The following is a 27,626-nucleotide window of genomic DNA, read 5'->3' on the forward strand; positions in this document are numbered from 1 at the left end:
TGGGGGAGTGACTGGATTCCTTTGGACATCCAATACTTTTTGGGAGGAGGCGTGTGTGGGTGCTCCGGCGTTTTTTTAAGGATCTGCTTGGCTATTCGTTGCTCCTATACATCTGAGACGCCTTTATATGGGGTGTGACGAGTATGGGTATGCTCCCACGGAAAGGGTTCCTGCCATTTAATGTCAGAGAAGATGCAGAAAAAGACTGTTTACGTTTGCGTTAACGCCCCGGTCACCCATTTAAAAGCAACATGCAGCCTCTGTCTCTGAATTGAGTGGCCTGCACTTTCCCAAAGTTTCTGAAAGTTGGCATATGTTTAATTTGCAAGGAAATTACGTTTTCTGGCCTTATTTCACAGTGGCAGTGCCTTCCTGTTTTCCTGCATCTCTTCTTACTTTGGAAAAGCTGGGAGAGGGACCAGAGCCAGCTGCAGAACAAGCTTTTGTCACCGTGTAGTCTATGGTAGCTCTTTATCTCTGCCTGAGTGTGTTTGGGTGGCTGAGTGTAAGTTCACTTGGAATATGCTGTAGTGGCTCTCTGTGATATGAGATGCTTTTGGTTAGCCACGCAAGCCCTAGAGGCATTGTTCACAGTCCAGGGGGCTCAACAGAGGGAAGTGTTTACCTGATAATGTATCAGATATCCCTCATGTAAACCGTTGATGTGTCATTTGTCTGGCATCACAGCATCCTGGCAGCTTTGTACTTCAATAAGAGCGGCTAAGTCACTGATTGGCTTGTGATTTGTGAAATGTTTACTGTTTTAAAAACTAATGAAGAAGACAATTTCACATCATATTGCATATTTATTACTAGCCTTACTAAATTTAAGCAATTATTATTCAATGCGATTATAACAATATGCCTAACAGAAATTATATCAAGTAATGATCCCTCTGCAGTAACTTAGTGAAAAGTCAAAGCACACTACGGTGACTGAGGACACTCCAAGTGTCTTTTAGTCTTCTCAAGGATATTTTTAGGATCGACTTTTCTTCCATGCACCTGCCTTAGTCTGTAATGGATCCAAGACACTGTGCCAAGAGTGGAAGGTCTAAAGGCATTAGATATGTCTCCTAAAATAATCGCTGTCTTGCTCAGGCTTTGGCCTGTTTTATAGAATATTGTTGCTATGCTTAGCAGACTGAATAAAAGAAATAATTACATAATAAGGAGCAAATTATGATTTTTACAGTGCCAGAGAAAGATGAGACTTCTTATCCTATTGATTTATTTGTCTCTTTCCAATTTAGCCATTAGTGGTTGTTTTTTTGTTTGTTTGTTTTACATTTGACTGTCATGAGCCCTAAAAGAAAATGCATTTTGCTAATCTGGGGACAGCCTTTGTTTTCTAATTATTAATGGCAATGAAAGACACTGTTTACAGAGTTTGTGTCTAACTGCTTTTCTCTCACACTAAAATCAAAGCTCTGGAAAGCTTTTCTCTATAAATAAGGAAGTCTGCAAGGTTGCTGAAGAGGTCTTTCTTGAGTCTTGCATGACTGACTTAGTAAATTAAGCCACTTCATTTATTTAACGCTTTGAGTGTTCAGTCCTTTTTTTGTTTGTTTGTTGCCATATCGTTCACAGTATTGTGGATGTTTCTGGTTACAATACCTATGCACAGTTTGCCATTTATGTTTTCAGTAATGTATAATTTATAGTGCACTGCTGGTTGTTCTTGATTTGGAATTCCATATTCATTATCTTAAACAGTATTTCCAGTTAAAAGGCATGCCAGAGTTCCTGTAGCACCCCTGGAATGAAAATAAGCTCCTTTTATCATGTTTTACTGTAAATCGTTGGCACATTAAGAATGTCCCAGGGCCTAATATGTTTATTTTGAATGAAATCCAGATATTAGTGAAAACCTGCCGAGCTCCAAGTTGCATTCCACTGGAAAATTAAAGGTACTCTCACAGCTGAAGGTAACACTTAAGTTTTCTTTCATTTTTACAAATGAGAAGGCAATAACAAACTCTTTCAGTATTTGAGGCTTAAGGCATTTAAGAAAGCCACCACATGGAAAAAGTGTTTTTTTTTTCAAGGCTGCAGAATGAAAAAAAGAAAAGAAAAAGAAAAGATCTAGACATGTAATTTTGAGCTCTTTGAAAGAAAAGAAAAAACTCGGTCTCTGAAGCCCATTAAAGCTGCCAACCTTAAATAAGTCTAAGCCTACGTCCTACAATATGCAGCATTGAAGCTGGGATTTAAAGATAAATGCTTTCTTGGGACTTACTTGTTGGAACATTATAAATAACTTCACTCTTATTATGCAGTCTTCTCCCACAAAGCTTTGCCGCATCAGTAAAGAATTTCTTGTGTTGAAAACAGTAAATACTCATTTAAAGGCCATGAATATTCTTAACAATTATCCTTAGAGGTGGAAACAACTGAGGGGAATACAGTCAAGGAAGAATTCCGTCCTACTGTGAGTTGAAAACACAGACTTGCAATCAGACAACTGTTGCCTATTTTCTGGACAGGTCTGGGATACTCTGTCATGTTGGACTTCTGATTGTCTCCCCGTATCATGATTTGGTCTGCAGGAGGGGACAGCTGAGTGAGACAGGTGGGGCTATCGTCATATTCAAATTCAAATCAGTGAAAGCTTTTGCAGCTCACATGTTTATAAATAAGGGTTTAAAAAAGGATGCCATACATAATCGAATTAGAGCATGTTAAACACATAAATATAGACGCAAAAAGGTCAAAAGCTGGTAGAAAGAAAGTCTTTCAATTACGGACCGTTTGTGATCCTCCCGAATTTAAATGACACAAAGCAGCCATTTGGAGCTGCTTTATAATATTGTAACACTGTAATAGTTAATCTGTTAGTCCTACAATGACAGCCCACTCTGTATGTGGAATGTCCGGTTCTCCTCAGCTGACGCTCTGGGAGTAGCCGAGCTTTACTTGGCCGCTGTGCCTGAACCCATGTTTGCATAAGAAGACACTTGGGAGAGATATTCAGGGTCTAGTCATGGCTTAAATGTTACTACATTAGAGAAAGGATCCATTTGCTTCTGTTCTGTTTATTGTGTTGTGTGCATTTACAAAGGTTATTGGATGCAAAGACTGATAGTTCTTCCAGGAAAACACTTAAAAACTTTCCTGAGGTTTTGCCATATGCTTTGAAACCACAAGCCAACTTGTGAGTGATTATTTTCTAATGATGCACGGTATTACTGATTGCACCGATACACAGCAGTGAACGTTTCAAGGGCGGTTCTCCTCCATGTTGAGTGCATGGCTGCTGAGTGAAGTACAGTGATTGCAGACCCCTCGTCAAATACCATCTTAAGGTTTCTGCAGACATCATCCAGATATATATAGAGAGAAAACTTCTTGGCCCTTTGGGACGGTACCCCCGTGACTAGATAGCTCCATGCAGGGGCATTTAGCATAGCAAAAACTGAGATGGGGTTCTGGGAGGGTGCAACTTAAGATGTAACCCAAGCCCAGCCCATGCCCTACTGATGATTGGTTTATCCACAGTAATGTTCCACTGACATATACTGGTAGTCGTAAGACTTGAACTGGTTTATTATTGAGCACAGGTGGACATCTAACCATGTGGACATCCAACCATGGCACAGAGACAGCTACAGTATTTAACTTGATGGATAGTTGCAATAAGGCTGTGACACTTTGAGTCACTCCTTTTTGTGTGGTGATAAATCTGTCATTAAGGGTGTAAATCACACCGGCACGTTCCTTGTTCTGTTTTAATCCCAGCAAACCTATTGTTTAAATGACAAACACTGAAAGTACAGTATGAGCTGATCAGAATTCACAGTTTTCGCCAAAAGCAAATTCCTTTGGTATGAAGGTCAACATAATTCAGCTGCAGGTGTTCCACTGAAGATGGGTAGCTTTCTTCCAGTGCCAAGATTTTGCTACAGCACAAGTAGGTGCTGTTAAAAGAAAGGATCTGTCATCCCACAGGCTGTGGAAAGAAAATCCTCTTACAGTCCACGAATGAGACACAAACCTTTCAGTTTTATAAAAAACACATACGGTATGTCTATGATGCTCCCTGGGAGTCCTGAAATAAATTTCTAAATGCATTTTTGAAATTCATAATCGGTCAAAGCTGAGATTTAAAGCTCATTTTTCAAGTTTGCAGAAAAGCCTCTGTGACAATACCAAAGCCACAACAAGTTATTGAGAAAAAGCTGAGCTATGGAGGAAAATTCCAAAAGTTAACACGTTCAGTAGAGCAAACACAAATGTGGGTAGAAGTCATAATGGAGGAATATTTGTGGCCTCGGCAGGGCGCCTCCCAGACAGTTTGTTTGTGTTCTTCCCCTCTTAGAGGGGGGACACACAGAGAGGGAAGATTGTAAGCCATATCTGATGCTGCTCAGTCAGCTTAGACTAGAAGCGGGTGGGGTTGGCATCTGTGGGGAACTGTCACGATTCATTTCACACTTATGTGGGATGCCATGCCACAATCCTAGTGTAAAATCAAATTCTCAAAAGCCAAGAAATGTCAAGGCACGAATAGTGAAAGGAAAAAAAACAAAACACTGATTTGTGAGACAGTCAGCTTTACAAATATGTCTCCAGCAAAATCACATTTTTTGGCCTTTGTTTTTATTTGTACACAGAAGGGCGAGTCAAGCCGGAAGTGCAGTGAACTGTTGTTTACAGGCAGCTTTGACATCTCCCGGTTCCAGATAAGGAGTCCAAAAATTTACTCTTGGTGGATTTAAAGCTGTTAAAACATTTTTCTAAACCTCTTTCCTGTGTGTTTTTCTATCATTAACTTAAATGCCCATCTATTGCTTTGTGCTTGCTGACGTACTCAACCAATTATTGTCGCATTGTACATCTGAGTTCGCAGCTGCCGAATATCTCGAGGATAGCTCTATTCAAATATTTGCCTTCAATCTTTTGCCCTTCGTGTCACAGGGCTAGAAGTTTCCGTGTTTGCGCACGAACGAAAAACCTTTCATATATGTGTCCATATATGGGCTCTCTGGTGTAAGTGAGGTAGACATATGAGAGGGCTAACTTGCGGGGGCTTTTTGTGAGGTCCAAAAGCATACTCGATATTTCTTTTCATTCCTTGGGGCTATAAAATGTCTTGGTATGCACTTCTAGCTCAGCCACTGTTCTCCCTGCCTGTCAGAGCTCTCTGGCACGGATGGCCAGAGGAGGAGGATGCTGAGATTGTGTTGTATTTCTGTGGTTTTGCTTGATGTAATCTAAATCACTTCATACAAACTTTTCTTAATGCATCCTCTCATGAGAATTCTTTTCGAGGGAGAGTGATTTTCCTTACTTACAACTGCCATGTCAGTAAGCAAAAGACTTTGCATGTTGTAAATCCAAAACAGGAGACGATGGTTCATATCATGTTTTCGTATGAGTTCCAGACTTCAAGCTGACTAAATGAAAGGGCCATAATGTGAAGTGTGTGTGAGAACCTCTGGTGATGAGACATTCCAGTGTGGTTCTGGCTGGCTGTTTGAACACACGCACTGTGTTCACTGTGCCTGGGTCACAGTGGCCTCTCCGCAGCGAGAAATGCCACAGGAACCCACAACTCTGCAACACCTGCATTTTCATACCAAAGCCTGTCTTGTGGCCCCACGTTTGATCAGATGCCACGACAGTTTTCCCAGCAAAGCGACGACTCACCACACAGCTAGGGATCTAGATAAAACAGTTGTGCAAAGTCGGTCATAAAGCAGCTGAGCGGATAGACAAGAAAATAAATAGACACTCATTTGGTGTGGTCTGCTTAGTTCCTGCGCTGGGGCCTTGGATGTCAGAGATAACAATGTACAGTACGATAAAAGGATCATTATGCTGAGGCTGCCCGAAGACACTCCCATCAAAAGAACAGGAAAGACTGGTGGTGGGAGGATCCCTTTATTAAATAAAAACACCAGGACATGAATGTAAAATCTTGCTTCGTGAATTAGATGAATTAAATCGTACTTCAGTACAAATGCAGAAAATGTTATCAGCAAAATGTACTCAGAGCACTGATGCATGCTTATATGCAAACTTAATGGTTTATTTACACTGAAATTCACTTCATGAAAGGCAGAATTAAGCCAATGGACAGATGTGGGATCACTGGCATATTTGTGGGGGGGCTTCATCTAAAGCATGTTTTTTTTTTTTTCTGCACAAACTACTTTTAGTGAGCCAGTCAGGTTTTGGAAGGCAGCAAAAGCAACCCTTTCCTTTTTCCAGGCCTGGGGGAAGCAGATAAATTGCAATGAGAGTGCACATTTGTGAGCGCTTGTGGCTTCCCAGTGTGTTGGCTTAAGAAACTGGCCTAAACCACTATATTTATAGGAATAGAGTCAAGTTAGCTGAGGTATCTAAATGCTATTCCTTTATGATTCCTAGCTTCCTAATCAATCACATTTTGACCTTTGTGCAATTAGCACATGTCCTTTATATGCTCTTAATGGCTTTGCTATTTTGGGAAAAAAATCGTCAACTGTTGCTTCAAGTGCATCTTCAGAACTGTTTTCATCAAAACCCCACAGAATCAAAGAAGTTACTGTCGAAAAGTCTCAATCAGAAAAATTGGAAATAGTTGTAACAAATTACTGAAGCATGTCTTTCCATGCATGAACATACATGGAAAGACAATATATAAGGCATATAAGGCAAGATTTAAAGTCAATATTTGGTTTAACCACCACCTTTATTCAGCACACCAAGGATTCTCTTAGTTATGCTTTTCTGTAATTTCTTTAAGTAGTCTTCAGGAGTAGCTCTCCAGGCGACTTGAAGGACATTCAAACATCTTATTTGGATATTGGCTGCCTTTTGTTCTGCCATCTGTCGAAATGGCCCCACGCTGCTGCAATAATGTTGAGGTTTGGGGTCTGGGGAGGCCAATCTACCACTGATAGTGTTCCACTGTGTGTTTCTATCCATGGTTTGCTTTTCCACTGGCAGTGTATTTAGAATTGTTTCTTAATGTTTTGTTAATGAGATGTTTTCCAGATGGTATTGTATGGTGGATTAAAATCTGACATTACTTTTCTGTGTTCACCATTGTGCCTTTCTCCTGAGTTTGGTATTTCTGTAGATTTGACCAAGAAAATGAGAACACTTGTGTTTTTATAACAGGCTGCTAGTAACAAAGAACCTGGAGATACAATTTAAAAGTTGTGCAGACACATATTGGTTCATCCCTTGAGTTAGGTGCATATTATGTGCTTGAATAGATCAGTGATAGATCAGTGATAAGTGGGGTAGCAAAAACAAACACACAAACAACCCCCCCCCCCAAAAAAAAAAAATCAATCAAAAAAAAAAAAAAACCTCCTTTGCAATGATTGGATAAGAATAAGGACAAGCAGTCAGTGTCCGAAGAAAAACTTTGGAATATCTTCAGAAAGCCTGGAGAGCTATTGTTTGAAACCACTTTTGTTGCTCCTTGAGAACAAAGTATGAAGAAATGAGGTTTGGCTCAAGACTTTTGCACAGTATTGTACATATTACTTTGGAGTAATATGTACATATATATTATGTATGTATGTTCTGTGTTCATAACAGGGGTGCCCCCAAGCCCCCTATGTCTATACAATAATAGAATGACACATTAAATGTAGGTTCTCACACCAAAATTGTGTGAAATTTGATGTCAGTGTTGAGAAAACCTCGCTGAGCAGAGAGTGTTTATTCAGCTTTAACACAGGGTGGGGAGGCCACAGGATTGAGTGAAGAAAGGAGCCAATGACTCTTTTTTTCTCCTCCACAGAAATGCGGCCTGTCATCTGACGAGTGCTAAGCAAAGTCTCCTTATTAAGACAGAAGCATTTGGATGGCGGAGTATTACGTTTCATTCTGGACAGCTTAAATCCAAGGAGGCTCTGCAGATCAGATGCATCCGGCAGCACCATCTGAGACAGGCTGCTCCTCAGCTCTCTATCACGACACCGTTTTCAGCAAAACTGAGCAAAGTGTAAGTAAGTTGCTGAGGAAAACCTGACTGTGGAAGAACGTGTTTGGAGTCAGAGGATATCATTTAATAGATATTCCTGATGTTACTTGTGAAGCTCTCCAAATTTAGCACCCAAGTTTTAAGTCTCAGCTCAGTCCCAATATAGCCCTCCTCTCATTGCTGACTGAGAAATACTGTGCCTTCCTTACGCGATGACTGAAGGAGCTGCTGTGCTGTCAGGGGAAAGGTAGACAGTGAATTTTGTCACTCAGCAGGCCGATTGAGATTCTGAGTGTGACTGTTTTCTAACCTACCTACCTTTAAAAAAATACACCCATTATGCTCTTATCTTTTGGAAATTGGTGTATTCTATTTTATGTAGTCCAAGTATGAACATACCTGTACTATTATTTTAACCTGTGTTTTAAGCTTGTGAAATCACAGCAATTAGACAATAACGAGCTCAAAGTTATGAAAGAGATCATCTATATTGACTCTGTTTAGTTTTAAATTAAAGGTTATACACTGTTAGTTACTGTAAGTGGAGAAGTCAACATGTTGGGACAACCCCGCTAATTACCTAAAATAGTCATGTTTTCCAGAGTGGAGTGAAATGCTCTTTAAGATCCATCAGCTGCTGTCTCCCAGGTTTATGTTAGGGAGCTCTGCTTCTCAGAGCAGTGGTATGTGAGTATGCCTAAACAGCAGGCATCCTCTGAAACAATGACCTCATTCATTTAGGTAAAACCATGCTGTGATTCCTCACTGTATTCTTCTATATAACTGTTAGACAATGTGATTACCAAGACAGTACAAGCATATTTACACAAAGCTCTTGGCAGTATCTGTGAGACATGAAGTGGTTTATCATTTCAGCTGAAGAAAACTTTGTTTGGCTGTAAAAGTGCCTTTCCCCAGATGCAGGGTTGAATTTCAGATTTGGAAAATACATTAAAACCATGCTAATATTGAGAAGATATAATATAAATAACAGGAAAAGCAAATTCCATGGAGAGTTTTGTAAGGAACAGCTTGTTAAATATGTTCTTCTTTTATGTTATCATACCTTGTTTGGGTCTGGACCTTGTAAGAGTTTTGGGAAAAAATGGACTGAAGCCAAGTAGCCATTCAACCCATAAACAATACTGGTTTCCAGTGTTGTATCAGCCTGAATAATTTGAAAATTACTTTCAGCCTGACACGGCTGCTGAAGAACTGATAAGCTTATTTTATGGCCTTCTTCTAGACTTCTTTGCACTGAAATATGTGTCTCAGTAGGATTATAAAAAAAAAACATGTTACCGTAAAAAAGGTGGAAGAATGAGTGCGCTTGGAAAGAAAAACATCTTGTATTCCCAGAGATCATAGCTAGCAATAACTTTTTGTTCACAGGCTGCTTGTTCAGAGAAAGACCCAAGAAGGACACTGTCAGGTTAAAATGTTGTCTGTGCACAAAGGCAACAACATAAAAGAGGAAAACCTCAGTAGCACGCTGTGGACAAAAAGGCCCAGCCCAAAAACCCAAAAGCCTTTCCTGATGTGCATTTTTTCCAAACCTCTCTTCCTCTTTCATCACGTTCTCTAAAAGTGAAAAGAAAAAATAGCTCAGGGTAAAGGCTGTCTCACTCTCTGTGAATTCACAGACCTTTATACTTTCTCAGTCTGTTTGGTTTAGCCTTACCTGAACCGAATTCAAAATAATAATAATGATACAGTGAGTTCACATAGAGGCTTTTTTAGCATGAGACTTATGAATGTTTTTCTTAATTTATAAAGCATTCACCGCTGTTTACACTATTAAAGAAATCCCTGAAACCCAAACCAGGACATGGAAAACTAAAATTTGACAGAGCATTATCAAAAAGTGCCTACACAGCTTTCCAGTGTGACAACTCCCAAGCTCACATAGGCTTTTCTTAGTGTTAAGCCCTAATTCCATTCCTGCATTACTTCGGACCTTATATTAAAATGCCTGCCACTGAAACTGGAAAACATATAAACCAGTATCAGCCTTAAGCAGACCTTAGATTAGCTCTGAAATGATTAAAGTGTAGAGGTGATCAAGTGTCATTTGGCCCAGCTATGTGTTAGCCTGGCTTCACTTTTAGGAACTTGAGCGTGGAACAAAGCCTGGACTAAATGGCTGCCAGACTGCAGGGATTAGGCATGGCACAAGACACAGCAAAACAAACTTTCCAACACAGCAAGTTTAGAACATTCAGGATGCCGGAGATTTACACTGTCGGTGCAAGGGATTACTAAGTGTGTCATGAAGCTTTTAAATACTCAAAAACTATTAGCAGGTTCTGAAGTTTCCTTTAGCAAATTCAATTCAACCTTTATTTTTTGTTTCCTAAACACTTTCCTCTAATTAAGCTAAACATATCTTGCATCTTCTTTCCTTTACGCGCCGTTTGTTTAATATGCGACGTGCCAAGTGACTAAAAAAGACAGAGCGCTTAAGAAAAAGCCACACACTGAAAAGGTAAAAGGGTGTGGGTTAAAATACCCCTTTTTGTGTTTTGCAGAAGAAAACAATAAATGCAGCTTAGCTCATGGCAAAATTATTAAGTGCAGGTCAATAGCAGGAAGGAATTGAACGGTTTCTCTATTAACTCGTAAATTTGCTGAGTTTTTCCAAAGTTCACCAAAAAACAAACAAAACAAAACAAAAATCTTTTTGGTCTCAGGCACTGAATGGAGATGGAGGGGAGAGGGTGAGTAGTAGATGGGTACTCGCTCTTAAACACATGGCTTCAGTTTCCCCTCTTCACTGTGGCCTTGCCTTGCATGAGACCAAAACATTCAAACTACCAAATATGGTGTTCATTAGAAGGACAGTGTGCTGTGCTGGCCACCTTTAACCATACTTTGCACACTATGCCCACATTTTCTTCTAGCACAGAAGGATCAGCTTTAGTACGAAATAAGCAATGTATCACCCGAGAAGAAAAAAAGGTCAAGTTCACTCTCCTGATTGACTAATTCTTCAAACATGAGGCTTATAAAGGCTGTAGCTGTGGAACAGTAACCCAGAGTATAAAAATACTGTGAACTCTCATTATTGACCAAAATATCTAAGTGGGGATTGTTGCATATTTCAAGGTCTGGCCTGTAAAGCAAGGAGAAAAAAATGCATCCACAATGTCCATATTTGGTCTGGCTAACTTTGCCAGTCCTTCCACTTGAACATCCTCTGACCTCCTGATTCAGCTATGAAGGATAAATGCTGACATCTTCTGGCAAGAATGCAGGATGAGTTATTCGACTGGACATCTTTTATCTTGAGGTTTCAGAAAATAATATATATGTATATAGATATATTAAAGAGTAGACATACTTTTGCCTGATTTTGGTCTCCTTATCTGGGGTCAGAGTAGTAGTAGAGCTGCAGGGGACACTATTTCACATGAAAAACAAAAGCAACAATCATCTTAATGTTACCGGTTGTCTGAAAGCTTTATTTGTGGTGAATACAAAAAATACTTTTGTGACCAGATAAATATCATACATACAGCATCAAATCAGAAAACAAACACATTCTGTTAAAGAAAGCACAACACGTATTCATAAACAGAGCTAATAACTTTTTCTATTTTCCATTAATACTTTGACAAATCGGTCAGACAATATATTTCAGGGTAATTCTTACATTTACTGATAGAAACTTAATTCTTATAGTGGTTAGACAATGAAACATTTAAGAGGGACTTGGCATAATGAATTTAAACAATTTCTCAACTTCATACACAAATTGCCACATGCTCATTGAATGCAGTCTAGCGTTAGTCTTTAAATCCTAATGTATCCACAGATGCCCTTTTATATCAGCATTAGAACACTGTCAGCAGGTAGGCCACCAGCCAAGGCATTGTACTGTATGGCAAAGGGCTTTTTTTTTTTTAAATTAAGACCCCAATAGGGAATAGACTGGCATAATGCTTTGATCCAGAGAGGACAAGGCTCAGGCTCCCACCCAACCTGGTTTTCAGCTGCTCGTAGGGCAGACTCAAGTAAGGCACTAGTACAAAAAATAAAAAATAAAAATGCAGACCAGACACTGACGCGGACAGATGGTGGAGCTGAATGCTGAAAATTTGAAATACATTATATATTAATAAAGGAAAAGAAAATCAGTTTTCTCAGAGTGTGATGCCATTTCCTTCTAGTTTGTTAAGCAAATGTCCTCCATTCAATATAATGGGAGCTTTAAATTCAGTGCATAAAGTTATGAGCCACTTTATAGCACAGTGTGTGCTCATTTCATTCAAGAGCCTAGAGTTCAATATGATTGCACACTCTTCCAAACAATAACAGCGCAGACTCGTATTATCTTTCTCAAATATTCAGTGTAAAGTATTGCTATAGACAGACCATCTGAAGTGAAATGACTTTAGCAGGACAGGGGCAGTGACTGCGTGTACGTAGAATAAAAGCACTGGCGACACCCAGAGAGAATCTGGCCAGTGTAAATGGAGAAGGAATTAAAAACACAAAGACGAGCGAGAACAAACATGACAAAAAATGTAAACAAGTATTCCTTACACAAGCGTGTGTGGGAAGAACTGTGAGCGGGGGGGATGGGTTACATCAAATGACATAATGTACAAGCAGCAAGACATATTTGGTCACATATCATCCAGATACTCTGAATACCACAGATTATACCTATATAAGAAAGTGGTCAAGAATAAACATCTTTATAGCTAGTGATGGCCAGTGGTCATGTTATATTATCATTTAGAGACTCTCATCGTTTGGCATCAAGTTTAATCATAATCATTGATTTTTCTCTTTTCAAGATTTGCTAGTTTAACAGCAAACCACGTGTTCACATTTTTTTTTAGTAAAATACAAGTGTCTTTTACTCTATACTACTCTATTGGTTAGTAGCTTCGCTGATATGTTTAGACATTATGGTGCATGCAAGCCAGTGGTGAAATGAGACGTGAGAAATCTTCCTGCCTTTCTATTAATACTTTGTATACCTGGAATACAAACTGTGGACCCTTAGATTGAATTTGCCGGTTACATCGATATCACCAGTTCCTTTCTATTTGTTTTAAACCTCAAACACTTTTGAGAACATTCAGTGATTATACGAGATTTCTTTGATTCATGATTGTAACAGTCAGTAATGCTCATGATGCAGTAACACCCACAAATTAATGACACGTTTATCGTACGACTTAAACTTTCTCAACTTGCTTATAGGAACAGCTTTCTTCATATTAAAGTCTGAATGTCAATGCCATTCACTGACAAATACATACACGCACACACACAGCCACATACACACAGAAATACACCGAGCACAGGCACTTGTTTTATCACCAAACAGGCCTGCTTCAAGTGCTATATTGTCCTTGGTTTTATGAGAGTTGAAATAGCCAATACTTGACTGGCACCTCCCCGTGACAAGAAGGTCTCGTCAGCGCAGCGCACGTCCCCATCCGCTGCGTCCGTCAGCCTTCGTCCTCCCTCAGTTCGCTGGGCAGGAACTTGTACTGCTGCTGTCTGATCTGAGCCAGCTTCTTCCGAGCTTCCTCCAGCTCTCGCTCCTTCCTCAGCATCTCCTCCTGAGCCGCAATGATCTGAGGAAAATGAGAACAATTGACAGAAGATTCACCACTACTATGCCTGTGGATAGGCTGACATGATAAACCCTTGCTGCCATGTCCCGAGCACAGAACATGGCAGAACACCAAGACTTTCATTATGTAGATAGAAATATAAATTTAAACAGTACGAAATATATTTTGCTAGAAACTTTATGGCAAACTGAGCTGATTGTACTCAAATATCAATGAAGCTGTCAGACAGCTTCATTGATAATTGAGTTTGTCAGATTTACATATCTAATAAAACCTCATCTTCTTCTTCCTAGCGTTTGTCCTGCATGGCAGGGTCCGCTTTGCGGCAAATCCGTCTCCATTTGGCACGACTGAGGACGTCTTCTGGGGCGGCATTGACGATCTTCATGTCTTCCTTTATTCTATCCATCCACCGTTTCGTCAGCCTGCCACGGGGTCGCTGGCCACCGGGTTCAAGCCTCATTGCCGTTTTCGCCACTGAGCTGTCGTCTGAGCATAATATGTGTCCGTACCACCGTAGCTGTGCCTTGCGCATTTTCACCGTGATTGGTGCAATGCCGAGCCGCTTTCTGACGTCTTCATTCTTGACTTGGTCCCAACACGTGAGGCCTAGACACCACCTGAGCATTCGCATTTCCATTGTGTGCAGGGCCTGTTCGTGGTTGGCAGTGGCTGGCCAGCACTCCGATCCATACAGGGAAACCGGGACTACAGTCTTGTAAATTTTCGCCTTGAGATGGTCTGGCATTCGACGGTTGCATAGCACACCCGTCACTTGACGCCACTTCATCCATGCGGCATTGAGACTCGCTCGCACATCCAGAAGGATATCCCCGTCGCCACTGATCATTATCTAATAAAACCTCAGCAAACCATAAAATAGGTAACTGACTGTAACTACGTTATAAATATATACATAAAATTGAAAATATACGAGTGACATTTTTGTGAAGAATCAAAACGTGTTAACTACTTAGACCAGGGGTGTTGAACTCGAGGGCCGGTGTCCTGAAACTTTTAAATGTGTCCCTGCTGCAACACACCTGAATAAAATCCGTAGGCCATTAGCAAGAACTGACTGCATGGTGAGATGGGAACCTTAAATAAATGTACTTTCTGAAAAAATGTACTTGTAAAAGTACTTTTGTTGCATCATGTTAATTCATTCATGAGCTGCTGTAACATGAATCAAATGGCTGAATTGCCACCTCAGCATGCAGTCAAGTTCTATAAAGCTTTGCCAATGACCTACTAATTTTATCCAGGTGTGTTGCAGCAGGGACACATGTTTTTCAGCACACTGGCCCATGAGGACTGGATGTTCACCCTGTACCAATGTGAACAAACCAGAATAAAAAAAAGCAACCGATGAACTTAAAACTTTTTGATGTCTTTTGAATACAGTACTCAGCAGTGACAGGTGACAGGCTGAAGTCCAGCTGGGGTGCAGCACTAATTTGGGAAACCAGTCACGGCCACAGAAAGTACTGTTATTTGTTTCTGCCGGAAGAGAAATACACTAAAGGCTTTCAAAAGATATTCAGCTGTGGGTGCCTTGCAAACCTGGTAAACAAGTGAGAAACAAAACTGACGGGCTTCTCATCTACAGCAGCTCTCAGCGATTTCAGAAAAACAACTGTGGCATTTTGGCATATTGGCAAGAAAAGGGCACATCACAGAGAAGTAGTGATTTCTCTTCTAGCCCTCAAACATTTTTTCTTTCCAGGATTCTTACCTGAGCTATGCCTCCAACAAACTTGGTCTTCACCACAACGCTGTCATCCTCAGTCTTGTCAAATGCTGCTTTCTGAGCCGCCTTGACTAGATTGTCCGATGCTCGCTTCACAGCATTACCAGCCACCTTTTTAGTGACATCCCCAAAATTAGTACATGTGCAATAAACGTTTCCAGGGACGAATTAAAAAGTGTGTTTCAGTACTACCTGTAGTCTCCTCATGGCTTCTGAATCCTGGTCTGCCTTCACCTTGCAGGCCACCAGCAGCTGAGCTGTCGAGGCTGCAACCTGCTTGGCTGAAGAGATGAGCTTCTCCTCACTGGCGTGGCCCTGCACTGAAGCATTAGCTGCCTCACACAGATTACTGGTGGCTGCTGCTACCATACGTGCCTGCAGCATTGAAGAAATATGCATGTAACAAGTTGGCTTTATTTAAAGTCTCATTTGGTGTTATAGAAGGAAGGTTTTAGAATAATTCACAGCGACTTACAGCTGATATGAGACCCTGTGACCACTGGCCATCGTCGACTGCATTGGCTTGATTGGATCCCACCTGAGGTAGAGTTTGGGGGAGAAATTCAGATGTTGCACTGTGTTACTACAGAGTACTTTACAAGTGCCTAAGGTTTGCAGATTGTGTAGACTGACCTTGCCCTGTGCCACCAGTTCTCTCTGAGCTGCAGATGCAGATTTAACAAGAGCGCTAGTTGCTGCAGCAATGGACTTTGCTGCTTCTAAGATCTGCTCCTCAAAATCCAGCGTCTCATCTGCCTGCTGGAAGGTAAACCACATAGCTTACATTTAAAGTGAATTTAATTAGTTAAAGACATCATCACCTTTGCATCTACACTCCTGGGAGACGCATCTGTGGCATGTAGAGGACTAATTAAAATACAGAGTACAATCCTAATTTAAAAACAATTTCACAAAAACAATTTTTATTTTTACAACGTGTCTTGGCCAAGCTCGGATCCTCCACAGTCCGTCCAATCAAAACCTGCTTCACACTCTTGCACATTCACACCCGTATATGGAGACTGCCAAAGCTTTGATAATTGTGGTGTTTTCTTCTATTACAATTTACTTATATACTGGCAAATACTGCTCATAAATCCTTTGTGTTATTAGACGAATGGTGCTATAACCTCAGTGCTGATACTAAGAGCTCAAAGCCATGGTAAAGCACAAGTTTGTGAGAAACTGCTTCATTTTTCAAACCTAGAAATTTTAATCTGTTCTCTATACACATCTTTATAGATGACTAAACTTAATGTGTTGTGTAACCCAGCACCAAGAATCTCATAATACTGTGCCAACTTGGAATAATTGTGCCCACAAATTATTTTAGAACCTTACATTCAAGAGTGTTAAAAAGCTTTATAAATACATTAGAATGGCTTAAAAATACAGTATATCCAAACTAAACACTCTGCCTTGTACTACTTTCTAAAACCTTCAGAATTAAAGAAAAAAACAACACGTTGTCCTCAATTGCATCTTTGTCCTGATAATGGAACATAAGCAGTACTGCTTAAGTTTTAGCGTTACACAAAGTGGCAGCAGATATGTGATATGATAATTCCAGTCATTACACCAAAGTAAACAAGAGGCATCAGTTCAAGAACATTCAACAAATGGCCATCTCTGCAACATCAGTCAACAGCATGCAGTTGATCACAGACCTCGATAAACACATAAGGCACACGCGGCTGGAGACAGGGCGGGACACTGTAGGAATATGTTTGATATATAGTTGGACTGAATAACAACCTAATATATCAAACATATCAGACAGAGCCCTGCAGAGAAGGCTTCCAGGTCTACAATGGCTTGAGGGGTAGGGAGCAAGGAAGCATGCTTGGGGGGCAGGAGAGCCCTCCCTCCTTTTGGATGGGAGGGATGAAGGAGCAGAAAGGAAGGGAGGGGGGGGAGACGAGGAAGAATTCAAGCAGTTTTAAACAAATAACCTAAACATCTGTTTGAACCCATGTGTTTTTTTAAGAGACATTAGGCCTGCTTTGTGATATTAAAAAAAAATAGCTCGTACAGTTCACCGTCTTGCTTCACATCCCCATAAAATCTGTATCTCAGACCTGGGATTTAGTTTTGTCCTGTAAGCTACATGAGCACAAATGACAGGACAGCACAGCTACAAATGTATATATATATATATATAAATAAAAATAAATTGCTCACAAGGACAGATTAGTTCAGGACCTTTTAAATACTAAAGCTTCCTCTTAGATCACTAGAGGGAGACACTGACATCAAAAAGAGGAAGCGCCTTTCACCCACTAATCCCCTTTCATAAACACAAAGGTCATCATAAATGCAGTCTGCAGCTCTGGAATTGTAGTACAAAGCAGAGCATTATAGAGTCTTCATAAAAGCTGATGTATTATAAATATAGAGATTTTGAAATCACACACAGACAGAGGTTTGAACTGATAGAAAAGGGGAAAAGCACTAGAGGCACAAAAAGCAAGACCACATAGATCTAACTATCCAGTCTCCAGAGACAGACACAATCATGCAGAGCACACCTCAAACCACAATCCTGTATTGCATACAAAACACGAGTAATTTGACTTCACAAAAGCACAGTTATCTGCTTGTTAAGGGCTAAAGTCGCTCTGTTTTTTTAGGCAATACCGCAATGTGTGTGTGGGGGAAGGTGAACAACAGGCTGAGAAAACCTCCCTGTTTCGTTTAGAAATGACGAACACTGCAAAGAAACAAAAGGAAATGTGTCCAATAAGGCAGAGAACCTCTTTCACAAAGGGTCACAACAGTTCATCGCACTTTTGAACTCCCTTCCAAAATAAGCTTGAAGACCCAGCTGTGTAATTGCGTCTCTTGGCAGCGCAACTCAAAATAAAGTCTCAAACTACCTTTGAAGAAAGTCGTACAAGTTAGATCACTGGACCGAGTTGTCTGAGTCAACACGGCATGTGTAACAGAATAATTTTTATCCTTTTATGATCCCATGTTTGCAGCTCGGTTAATAGAAAGAAAACGAAAAAAAGAAAGACTCCACTTCAAAGCCGGTGTCACCTTTTCCTGCCTACACCCCACGTTGTCTCCCTGCTGATTAATGGCAAAAACCTGTGCGTGGGTTTGCGTGGGTGGAAAAGGTTGAGAGGGGCACTTTTACCTTGGGCTTGGCCCTGGGTTTCAGCTGCTCTAGTTTCTTGGCTGCAGCTTCAATGGATGCTGCTGCTCCGAGCAGCTCAGTCTCAGCGATGACAGTGGGGTCCTCGGGGTCCACGCACTCTGATCCTGGAAGAGATCAAAACGTAGCCAAACAGTGATTATCGCAGTAGTTTTTGAACAGACTTTCAAAAAAGTACAAGAAAAAAGTGATGGTATAATTTTAAGTAAGAAATCGCCCTGCTTTGCTTCAAACAAATGTTCCTATTCACACGCAGGATGCCTTGTATGTCTTAAATCTGAGCTTTCTATACATTCCCACAAACTGTTTGCAGTATGACAGTAATGTCTGAAAAGTGATTAAGCTGGCTAAAATTAGACGAAATGCACACTTGATGGATCGTTGTTTTTTTGGACGTTTTTAAGTGCCCATAAAATGTAGCCGTTTTTGAACAGCTTGGTAAAGCAGATGGAACGATGTTTTCATAGATTATCTCGAGCTCTGGGGAAATCTGTTCTGCACCCCCACCCTACCCCGAAACCATCTACTCTCTACCCCCTTCTGACTGCATGAAAGGTGATCTGGAGGAACAAAACAGACCGTATCCCACTTACCTCCGTCTGAGGCAGCAAGGAAAGAGCAGGGAGGAGAGAGAGGGAGAGAACACATGGGACATTAGAGAGGTGAAGTGGATAGCCCCGCTGTGTCTCAGGCAGTACGCTGAAATCAAATTCTCATCCAAACACAATCTATTACTCCTGTCAGATGGAGCATTGCAACATCTAGAGAAAAAAAACACTCCTCTAATATGTTTGTGTCATAACCATCCTACAGAGCTTAATTTGAAAGACAGCACGGTAATCACTCTTTGGTGTGATTTCAATATTCTAAAGTGATTCTCGTGACCCATCTTTATCAGGGTGTGCACACACACACACACACACACAGGTTTGGGAGCTTGACTAGCACCATGATATTCACGCACAAGAGGATTAGGGCTCCTTTGACTAATCTCTGCCATCTCCACAATCCTGTCATGTTTTTTTTTTACATTTTATCTGATTGAGTTGGCTCCTAGGGGAAATTCCCCTCCTTGAAAAATGTATTATCCAGTTTTCACTTTAGGGTTTTACACCAAGTGTACCTACAGTCATTTATAAAACAAAAGCGTTCAGTCAAAACTTTATGGTTATCACCCATACCTTCATAAAATGAATGTGTCCTTTTCAAAATACTGTTTAGAGAAACAGTATTTAGAGAAACACTTGAAAAGTTAAGCATGCACAACTTTTATGTGCATCCGTAAAATCCTGACATCAGTCAGGATGGGGTCACTCGTAAGTAAAGACTATCAAGCTATTCTTTTTTTGTGTGTTCTGTGAGAGCGTGTGTGTCATCAGCTGTGCGTCTGGACTCACCTTTCATGGCCTCGGCGATCTGGACGAGCTCCGTCACACACGCTGCCACATGCTTCGAGTGCACAGCCAGCTGCTGCTTCTGCTCTGGTGTGGGCTTCTGCAGCACCTGAAAACACAAGAGCCAAACATGTGCAAAGGCACACACACACACACACACACACACACACACACACACACACACACACACACACACACACACACACACACACACACACACACACACACACACAAGAAGCAAAGGTAAACACAAGGTAAAAGATTAGTCAGAGATAATTCTTTACAAAACAAATCTGTTCATTTTTAATCTTTCTTGATTACATGTTAAGAATTCAGAGTATAATTTATAATTAACTTGCTGAAAGACACTAACCTATGTTGCAGAATGTAAAAGTTGAGGATCCGTTTTTGTTACTTGAGCAACTATTTCTGTAACTAAGTTATATATTGTGGATTTTAAAGTCCTTCGTGTGCCTGATGTCTTGCCAGACTCGGTATGATGTGCCCATTAATTATGCAAACGAGATCCGTAATTATGATACTTAATGCATTAACTGGCAATTTGTCTCACATGGACACACTTGTCTTCACGCAGTCTTCATGCAGTAATTTTTGCAACAAAGCAATTTCATCATAATGAGTTGCTAATTTCTATGCAAATATATTCAACAACAGAAAAAATAAACAAAAATCAAAATCAGATTTTCTAAAGGCTTGCATAGCGGCCTAACACAATTTTTGCGTTTTATCCTATGAGGAAGTCTGAGACTTTTTTATCAGTGCAGGGTGAGTGCAAGAGGCCAGGAGATGCACACAAAATCACTTGTATCCTTTATTTATGAGACTACTTCTTTCCAACCTGCAAGACTTGCTCCAGAAGGTTGATGTATCCGGTGGTGCACTCAGAGCCATATTGCAGGGCTTTACTCCTCTGTTCCTCACTGACTTCAGGGTGATATGCTGCTTGCTGCAAGGGTAAGAAAACAATACAGGAGAACAGGAGATTTAGGATAGGACACTGAAATTGTTCCCATAGGAAAGGTAACATTTAACACGAGTGCAAATGCGCTGCGTGGGGTCAGGGAGAGCATATTGAGAGAGCATTTTGCACATTACATAGTTCCAATTACAGATAAAATTCAAAGCTACCAGAAAATCAAGTCTTCAGTCACTGTTGTGCTTTGATTTTTAAAACCACAGCCTGCAATGTTTGTACATGGTTTTATTTTTGTCTTTTTACAAGCGCCCTGCTGTTTGCTGAAGGACGTCCTGAGTGATGCTTCGCTGCATGACTTTGAAAAGTGACTGAGTCATTAGCAGTGGGAGCAGACATACAGTAGACTAGCCTCTGTAATATCTGCTCTCCACAGGCTGGGCTCACATGCTCCCTGGCAGCCTGGTGCTGTCTGCGTGAGGTCTGCTTTGGTCGAGCAGTGTGGATTAGCACCTTGCAGGTAGTCAGCATATCGGAGATGGCTTTGCGGCTCAGGTTGGCAGTGGCGATCACATCCTCCTGCTGAGCAGAGTTGCCTGCAGCCACTGCCTTGGCTGTTGCTATGGTGATGCCCTTTGTCATGCGGGTGAACTCCTCAGGTGAAGTGGACTTTTCTGGGACGTCCTTGGACTGGAACACCTGACACGATGATGAGCCACAAGCACAGGTTGATATAGCCATGGAGCTCAGATATGATAATACACGAGTGCACGTGAATGTTGTAGAGCAGTTATAGACTTAAATGGACAGAAAATATTGACATAGAAACCAGAATAATTAGAATGTAAGGTCATCTGATAAGAATTAGCAGTTTATTCAAGGGAAAAAAACAGTCTTAAAATCTTCCTTCCTCACTCACATCTGCTACCCAGACCCTGATAAGTGTTGTGGGAAACCTGCAGGAGTTAAGAAGGAATCAGGAGGAAAAGAACTGGCCATAACAAAAGAACACAGAACAAAAAGCTTCTCTGTTTTCCCCTGAATTATAGATACAGATATCTTCTTTGAGATCTTTTTTCCAGAAAAGCAGGGTCTCAACATTTTGACTCCAAATAAATCATAAAGAAGACCTTTGACCTGTCAGGTGCGCTTACCGTCAGCTCCTGCTTGATGCACTCAATGGCGGCTTCAAGTGCCCTCGTCCCACGGGTGGCTTCATCCTCTACTGCCTTCACTGTTTTGAGGAGCGACGTCACGTTGGTGACCATGACCTGTCAAATAAGGAGCAACGATGAGACCTATAGACAAACCAGGAGGTGGAGCTCTTTCTCCTCAATGGCAAAACATATTACATTATCATTGCTTTTCTCTTCAGTGATTCTTATACAGAGAAAATGGTGTTGAGGGTGCTTATCTAATGGAGATCAAGACGGAGTGGTGCATTTCAAATTAAAATACAGGATTATTAAATACTGGTAATGTAGTTTATTTACTGTCACAGATGTGGAAAAAAAGCGATTAAAATTTCACTGACTCATGGCGACACATTCTGCTCTGTCTGTGCTGTATTCAAGCAAAGTGTGCATTATGTGCTTGGGAATTTGAGAAACGCCACCAGGGGTTTGGAAGGGTCCCATTTGGAGGTCACCATATGTTGGATGAACTGAAACAATCTGTCAACATGAGGTTGCCCATGGGTGGGCCCCAATTCAGTTTATATGAGAAAACAACCCCCATTTGGACCAAAAGTTTATTTTCTAAACCAGGGGTAGGCAACTCCAGGCCTCGAGTGCCGGTGTCCTGCAGGTTTTAGATCGCACCCTGGGTTAACACACCTGAATCAAATGATTAGTTCATTACCAGGCCTCTGGAGAACTTCAAGAAATGCTGAGGAGTCATTTAGCCCTTTAAATCAGCTGTGATGGATCATGGACACATCTAAAACCTGCAGGACACCAGCACTCGAGGCCTGGAGTTGCCTACCCCTGTTTTAAACCATTGTTTCCAGACCAAATATTTAAAAAATTTCACCCGTTCCATTGTTGCTGGATGCCTGTTGGGTGTTTTAGATATTTAATACCCTTAAAAGAAACAGTAATAGGGGATGCATAAATTATAAATTAGACCAACAAAACCTCAGCTAACTGATTCAACTGATTAGTGTTGATTACTGATTTTATCTGTATTTGTATCCTCTTCATACATAGAAAAGCCATCCATCAGCTGTATTAATATAATTTATTTTTGATCCCTTTTGCAATATGCACACCACATTAGATGTGCACCACCATCTTCACTGTATTTTTACATTTTATGACACTGTGAATCTTCTACATTGTGCCTGTGTCTTCCTTCCACTGATATTAAAGCCGGTACAAAAACCCTGCATTACTGTAGTTCCAGCAGTGACAATGCAGAACATCTTGTTATAGTTTTCAGTAAAGCACACAGTCCCCTCCCTCTCTCTCCTGCATAGAAAGTGATGGCTCAAGTCCCACAGATACGACAAATCTTACACATCCTGATAACAGCTGTCATATCCTCCTTGCAAAAAACAGCTTCACGCTGCATTGCAACCACATATATCAAACTAGAGCAACAATGCAAGGAGAAAATTTATAAATACATATCTACATGGAGCATCCTCTCTGTGAGCGAGACTCAGCTGAACAATAAATTAAAGATACGCGCCACAAAAAAAAGAAAGAAAGAAAAAAAAAAATCACTGCACAGCTAAACAGATATGACAGTTTGAGTGGTTTATTTCCTCACCTTGGCAGCACTCTTCAGCTGATACATGGAGGGGTCGTCAGCTGGTTTGCCTGCAGCACATTTGGTGGCACCAATGAGTTCGGCCAGAGCCTTGGCCACATCCCGCACCGCGTTTATCAGAACCACCTGGGGGGATAGAGCTGGAATCAATACAGCACAATGGTCAAAGTAAAGGTTTATCAGTTGAGCCCTAGGGAGAGGATTTACCACTGCAGTCCTTATCACTCCCACCTTGTCATGATACTTCAGACTTAGTGGAGGGTAGAGATAGAGACATATACACAGGGGAAGGAAGAGACCATGTTTATCAGATCAAACTGCAATTATATAGAAAAATCTTACATACTTACTACTATCTACAAGAAAGATAGTAGATGACTAACAATAGAGTACCATATTATGATGACTGCTGAATTATAAAAGTGCTTTCTGGAGATAAATATATACTTTTTTAACCACTCTATTTCAGATTCTGATTACCTGTGTCTCTGGGTCCTCAGAGCCCATACTGGTTGCTCCCAGTTTGACCACTTCTGTGAGCTGAGTGATGGTCTTTGCTGAAGACTGGGCAGCCTGGGCCAGTTTCTCCTGGGTTGACGCTGCCCCAGCAACCAGCAGCTTGGTGTCTTCCACTAGTGCCTTGGCTGTCTTCAAGATGCTTTCCCTAAAGGATGGGACACATTGTGACACAATCTGCTCCAAAGTCACACTTAACAGCGATAGGAAAGGAAGCCATGACTGCTTTCTGAGCAAAACTACTGCACATTATGTGAAATGCAGGTCAGTATTTAGCTTTATTGGCAGCTGCATTTCTTTCAAGTGAGTCATCAAAACAAGACTGAGGCTCAAGTGTATGGAGAACAGTGTAAGTGCAGCAACTTAAAGATATAACTCCCATGTGCCGCGAATCTGTAAATCCATTTCACATTTTTAACATCTGAAATGGGACTTTATGGTAACAGGAGGTTTAGAGTTTTGGTCTTTGTCTGAATGTCTTGCTTGTGTCTCATCGCACCTGTGGTCTGCAAAGGACTCTTCATTCTCAGGGTTAAGTGTTCCAGCTGAGGCGAACATGATGGTGGTGTCCAGGTCAGCAATAATTCCAGAAACTGCGCCTGCTGCAGTGATACAGGCCTGAGTGCCTTTGTTTCCTGCTTGTAGGGCTGAAAGTACCAAGGACACCTGGAACATGCATGTGTTACAATAGTTAGACAGCAAGGTCCCTTAAACATCTTGTTAGAAGGCGTAAAACAGCTAAAAGTTAACCTTGTTGATATAATGTGCCGGTTTAATGATTGTACAGCAGGTGTTTTCTGAGACTTTTATAAGTGAAATGAGTTACCCTGCAAATGTTCAGAAACATCTGGAAGATATAGATTAAACAAGGAAGCTGGGAATAAGAGGAATGGGCCCCACTAAACGTTAAATCAGAGTCTGCTATTCATTCACATTAAGTCAGTGAGCCTAATGCTGCAAGTCACACAACTCCCTCGAAGACTCGTGTCTGCTCATCACTCATAAACAAATGGAGGGCCCTGAGGTGTGCATTTCAACAAGGCACAAGCTTCACATATCAACAAGTGTGAGAGCACAAATTATTCAAGACTGATATGAGCGCCGAATCAAATCATTTCCTTGGAGTGAAGACAAAATGTGTGAGCAGCATGGCTAGAAGCTGCCAGGGTCACAGCGTGGAGACATTAATATTGTCAACTGCACAGTGTGAGGGTGGTCAGAAGAACATGGCCTCATGAGTGCTACAATAATACAGTGAGGCGACGCTAAAATTTGATTCATTTAATCTTTTTTTCTACAAAATGTAAGATTAAAAAAATAATAATAATAATAAATTATTGTATTATTATATATTACTGCACAAGCTTATCTTCTTTATAGCTTTATGTGATTAGCTATAATTAAAGAATACAGCTATAACACTGAGCAATGATTTAACCATTTTGTAAAATGCTAAAACTGAATTCATGTTTCATGTTACATAGATGAGATTTTGAAAGTCAAAATAATGTGGAAAATTAGCTTTTTCCCCTGAATGAGCCGTTTAGGTTTCTATCCATATCGCTTACCTTCTCTGTGACTGCACGGGCGCACTCGATGAGCTCCCGTTTGGAGAAGCTGTCAGTAGGGCTGAGCTGCAGGGCTCCAGCCTTCTGGACCAGGTAAATACAGCCATGGCCCAATTCTTGCACCCGCGTCTTTATCTGGAAGCCAACCTGAAAGCATAACCAGGCATCAGCTTCACTGCAGCCATCTCATTTGTGTCATTATACTACACAATAATCTCCTTAACTGGCATCTCTCTTATCCAGCGGGTGGGTGATAAATGATTTCAAGCACCCTCAGAGAGAGAATGCTGGCACTACACCTTTAATTTCCAGACTGCAATTCATGGGTGGGTGGTACTTCATTACAAGCATCACTATAGGCTTTTAGACTTGTAGAGGCAAAATGTCGCTATGGTAACCAGCAGTCTGTTATATATAAGATATTGATAAGAGCGGTGTGCTTATTAGTGCAATATTTCCACACATTGCTGTCCTCTGGACAACAGAGAAAAGCTTCAAGTCAAGAGTCCGTGGGTGCTGCGAGAGACTGATGCTGGAGGGTTACATTTCTGATCTCACATTGCTGGTGCAGCCTTGAGGAAGAGGCGTCATACCAAACATCTGCTCTGATCAGTGTGTGAGCAAATACATCCGGAGGCATTTTGGTGTAAAATGCAGACCTATGCTGATAACTCAGTCTGACATTTCTGCAGCACAATTGCTAAAAGATGCAATGAATAATGATTTTTTTTTTTCCATACAGGAGTGTAACGTTCCCCCCACATCCTCCACAAAAAAGAAAAAAGAAAAAAAGTGTTCTCACCTCCTCTGGCTCTGCAGTGGCTGCAGCAAGGTATCCTTGGTGTGCCAGCTGTCCGTAGTCCACCGTCACCTGAGAGGCAAGGCCACCGAGCTCTTCGGGGCAGGTTACCGACTTAGTCATCTGCGAGAATATGCATCAACTGATTAATGTTCCTTCAGCACTATTGTCAAACATTGGCATTGAAGATTTAATGTAAATACTGCAGACGTGAGTTACGCATGAATATTGTAATGCATTTGCATGCTCACCATCTCCTGTGCTGTGATGGCAATGGCCTTAGAAAATTTGACCATGGTGGTTTGGTAGTCTACAAAGGAACCCTCGGGTTCAGGGGGTGTTCCTTCAGCCAGCTGTAAAGATTAAACGGTAGCTACAGATTTGGTTTAAGGTGTATACATAAACAAATATTCACAAATATGAATTAGAAAATCAATAACCTAATTTCGCTTAATAATGAACAATACAGAGTTAGTTTTATTCTGCATCATTTGAAAATCCTTTAAGTGTATCTTGCTTTGTCCATTGATGCAGGTTCCAGAAAGAAATGGAAAATTTTTGCACACCAGACAGATCAGGCTGATCATTAAATATGTAAGGATGATATGCTATCTGCCTTTTTCAGATGCATTTGTGCTCTGAGTCCAAAGAGAGAGCGCTGAGTGTTTTATTTTTTCAGCTGGAGAATGTCCAGTGAATTAGTAAATATGTTGGTTGCAGTGCATTGACAAAGTCAATAAATCTTAGATAGACAAAATACTTGTAATGTCCTGGATGTCAGATTACACCAAAACAGTATACAATTTTTATTCTTTACTTCACATGTGAAGGATACATATGAAATTTCCTACAATTCCTACAAAAGTCTACAATGAATAGATTAAAAGTGCTGTGCTGAATTTGCTAATTCCAACCTTATTTCTTTCCCCTGAAGCAGATACAACCCCATTTGTTTCACAGTTACGTGTCAAATGATATATTTTTTTAAATGTATACATTTATTAAGCCGTTTCCACTTTGTGTTCTTCACGGATATTCCATTTTCTAGATAACATGCACATTCTAATTAAAAGTGTAAAAGGCACAAGAAGGGAAAAAATTGGTGTTTGCTGAACTGGGCCAAGTGCTTTACATCTGAGTTTGCACATGTCGCTGTCAGTTACTAACTAGACTGTCAACACACATGTCCTCTAGCAATATGACTGAAAACTAACATCA

The 27,626-nt window shown here is 40.8% G+C and overlaps 1 protein-coding gene and 1 long non-coding RNA gene across 5 annotated transcripts in view; one reads left to right on the forward strand and one right to left on the reverse strand.

Moving 5' to 3' along the window:
* The first annotated feature begins 163 nt into the window (after positions 1 to 163).
* Positions 164 to 26,413, forward strand: LOC146704587 (uncharacterized). Of its 2 annotated transcripts, none has more exons than XR_014921188.1 (4): positions 164 to 463; positions 7,742 to 7,945; positions 23,995 to 24,305; positions 26,352 to 26,413. It is a non-coding gene; the product is annotated as an uncharacterized LOC146704587 (long non-coding RNA). The 2 variants fall into 2 exon arrangements; XR_014921189.1 differs by having other exon boundaries at positions 166 to 463; positions 24,026 to 24,305.
* The window catches only part of tln2b (talin 2b), a 94,396-nt gene continuing 79,466 nt past the window's right edge, over positions 12,697 to 27,626 (reverse strand). For 2 of the 3 annotated variants that reach the window (XM_085461834.1, XM_085461833.1), the window contains exons 42-57: positions 26,660 to 26,761; positions 26,412 to 26,531; positions 25,610 to 25,756; positions 24,541 to 24,707; positions 24,006 to 24,189; positions 23,526 to 23,651; positions 21,908 to 22,024; positions 21,267 to 21,452; positions 20,679 to 20,786; positions 19,823 to 19,928; positions 18,408 to 18,532; positions 15,902 to 16,027; positions 15,744 to 15,806; positions 15,461 to 15,643; positions 15,254 to 15,379; positions 12,697 to 13,518 (exon numbers count right to left, since the gene is read on the reverse strand). In XM_085461834.1, coding sequence (XP_085317960.1) covers positions 13,390 to 13,518; positions 15,254 to 15,379; positions 15,461 to 15,643; positions 15,744 to 15,806; positions 15,902 to 16,027; positions 18,408 to 18,532; positions 19,823 to 19,928; positions 20,679 to 20,786; positions 21,267 to 21,452; positions 21,908 to 22,024; positions 23,526 to 23,651; positions 24,006 to 24,189; positions 24,541 to 24,707; positions 25,610 to 25,756; positions 26,412 to 26,531; positions 26,660 to 26,761 — 2,115 coding nt within the window. In that variant the 3' untranslated portion in view covers positions 12,697 to 13,389. The other variant, XM_085461835.1, reaches the window with a different exon arrangement.

This window comes from Copadichromis virginalis, linkage group LG7 (assembly GCF_057382275.1).
Source record: "Copadichromis virginalis isolate Kocher_CV1m ecotype Utaka linkage group LG7, C_Virginalis_male_GT1.1, whole genome shotgun sequence".
Lineage (NCBI taxonomy): Eukaryota > Metazoa > Chordata > Actinopteri > Cichliformes > Cichlidae > Copadichromis > Copadichromis virginalis.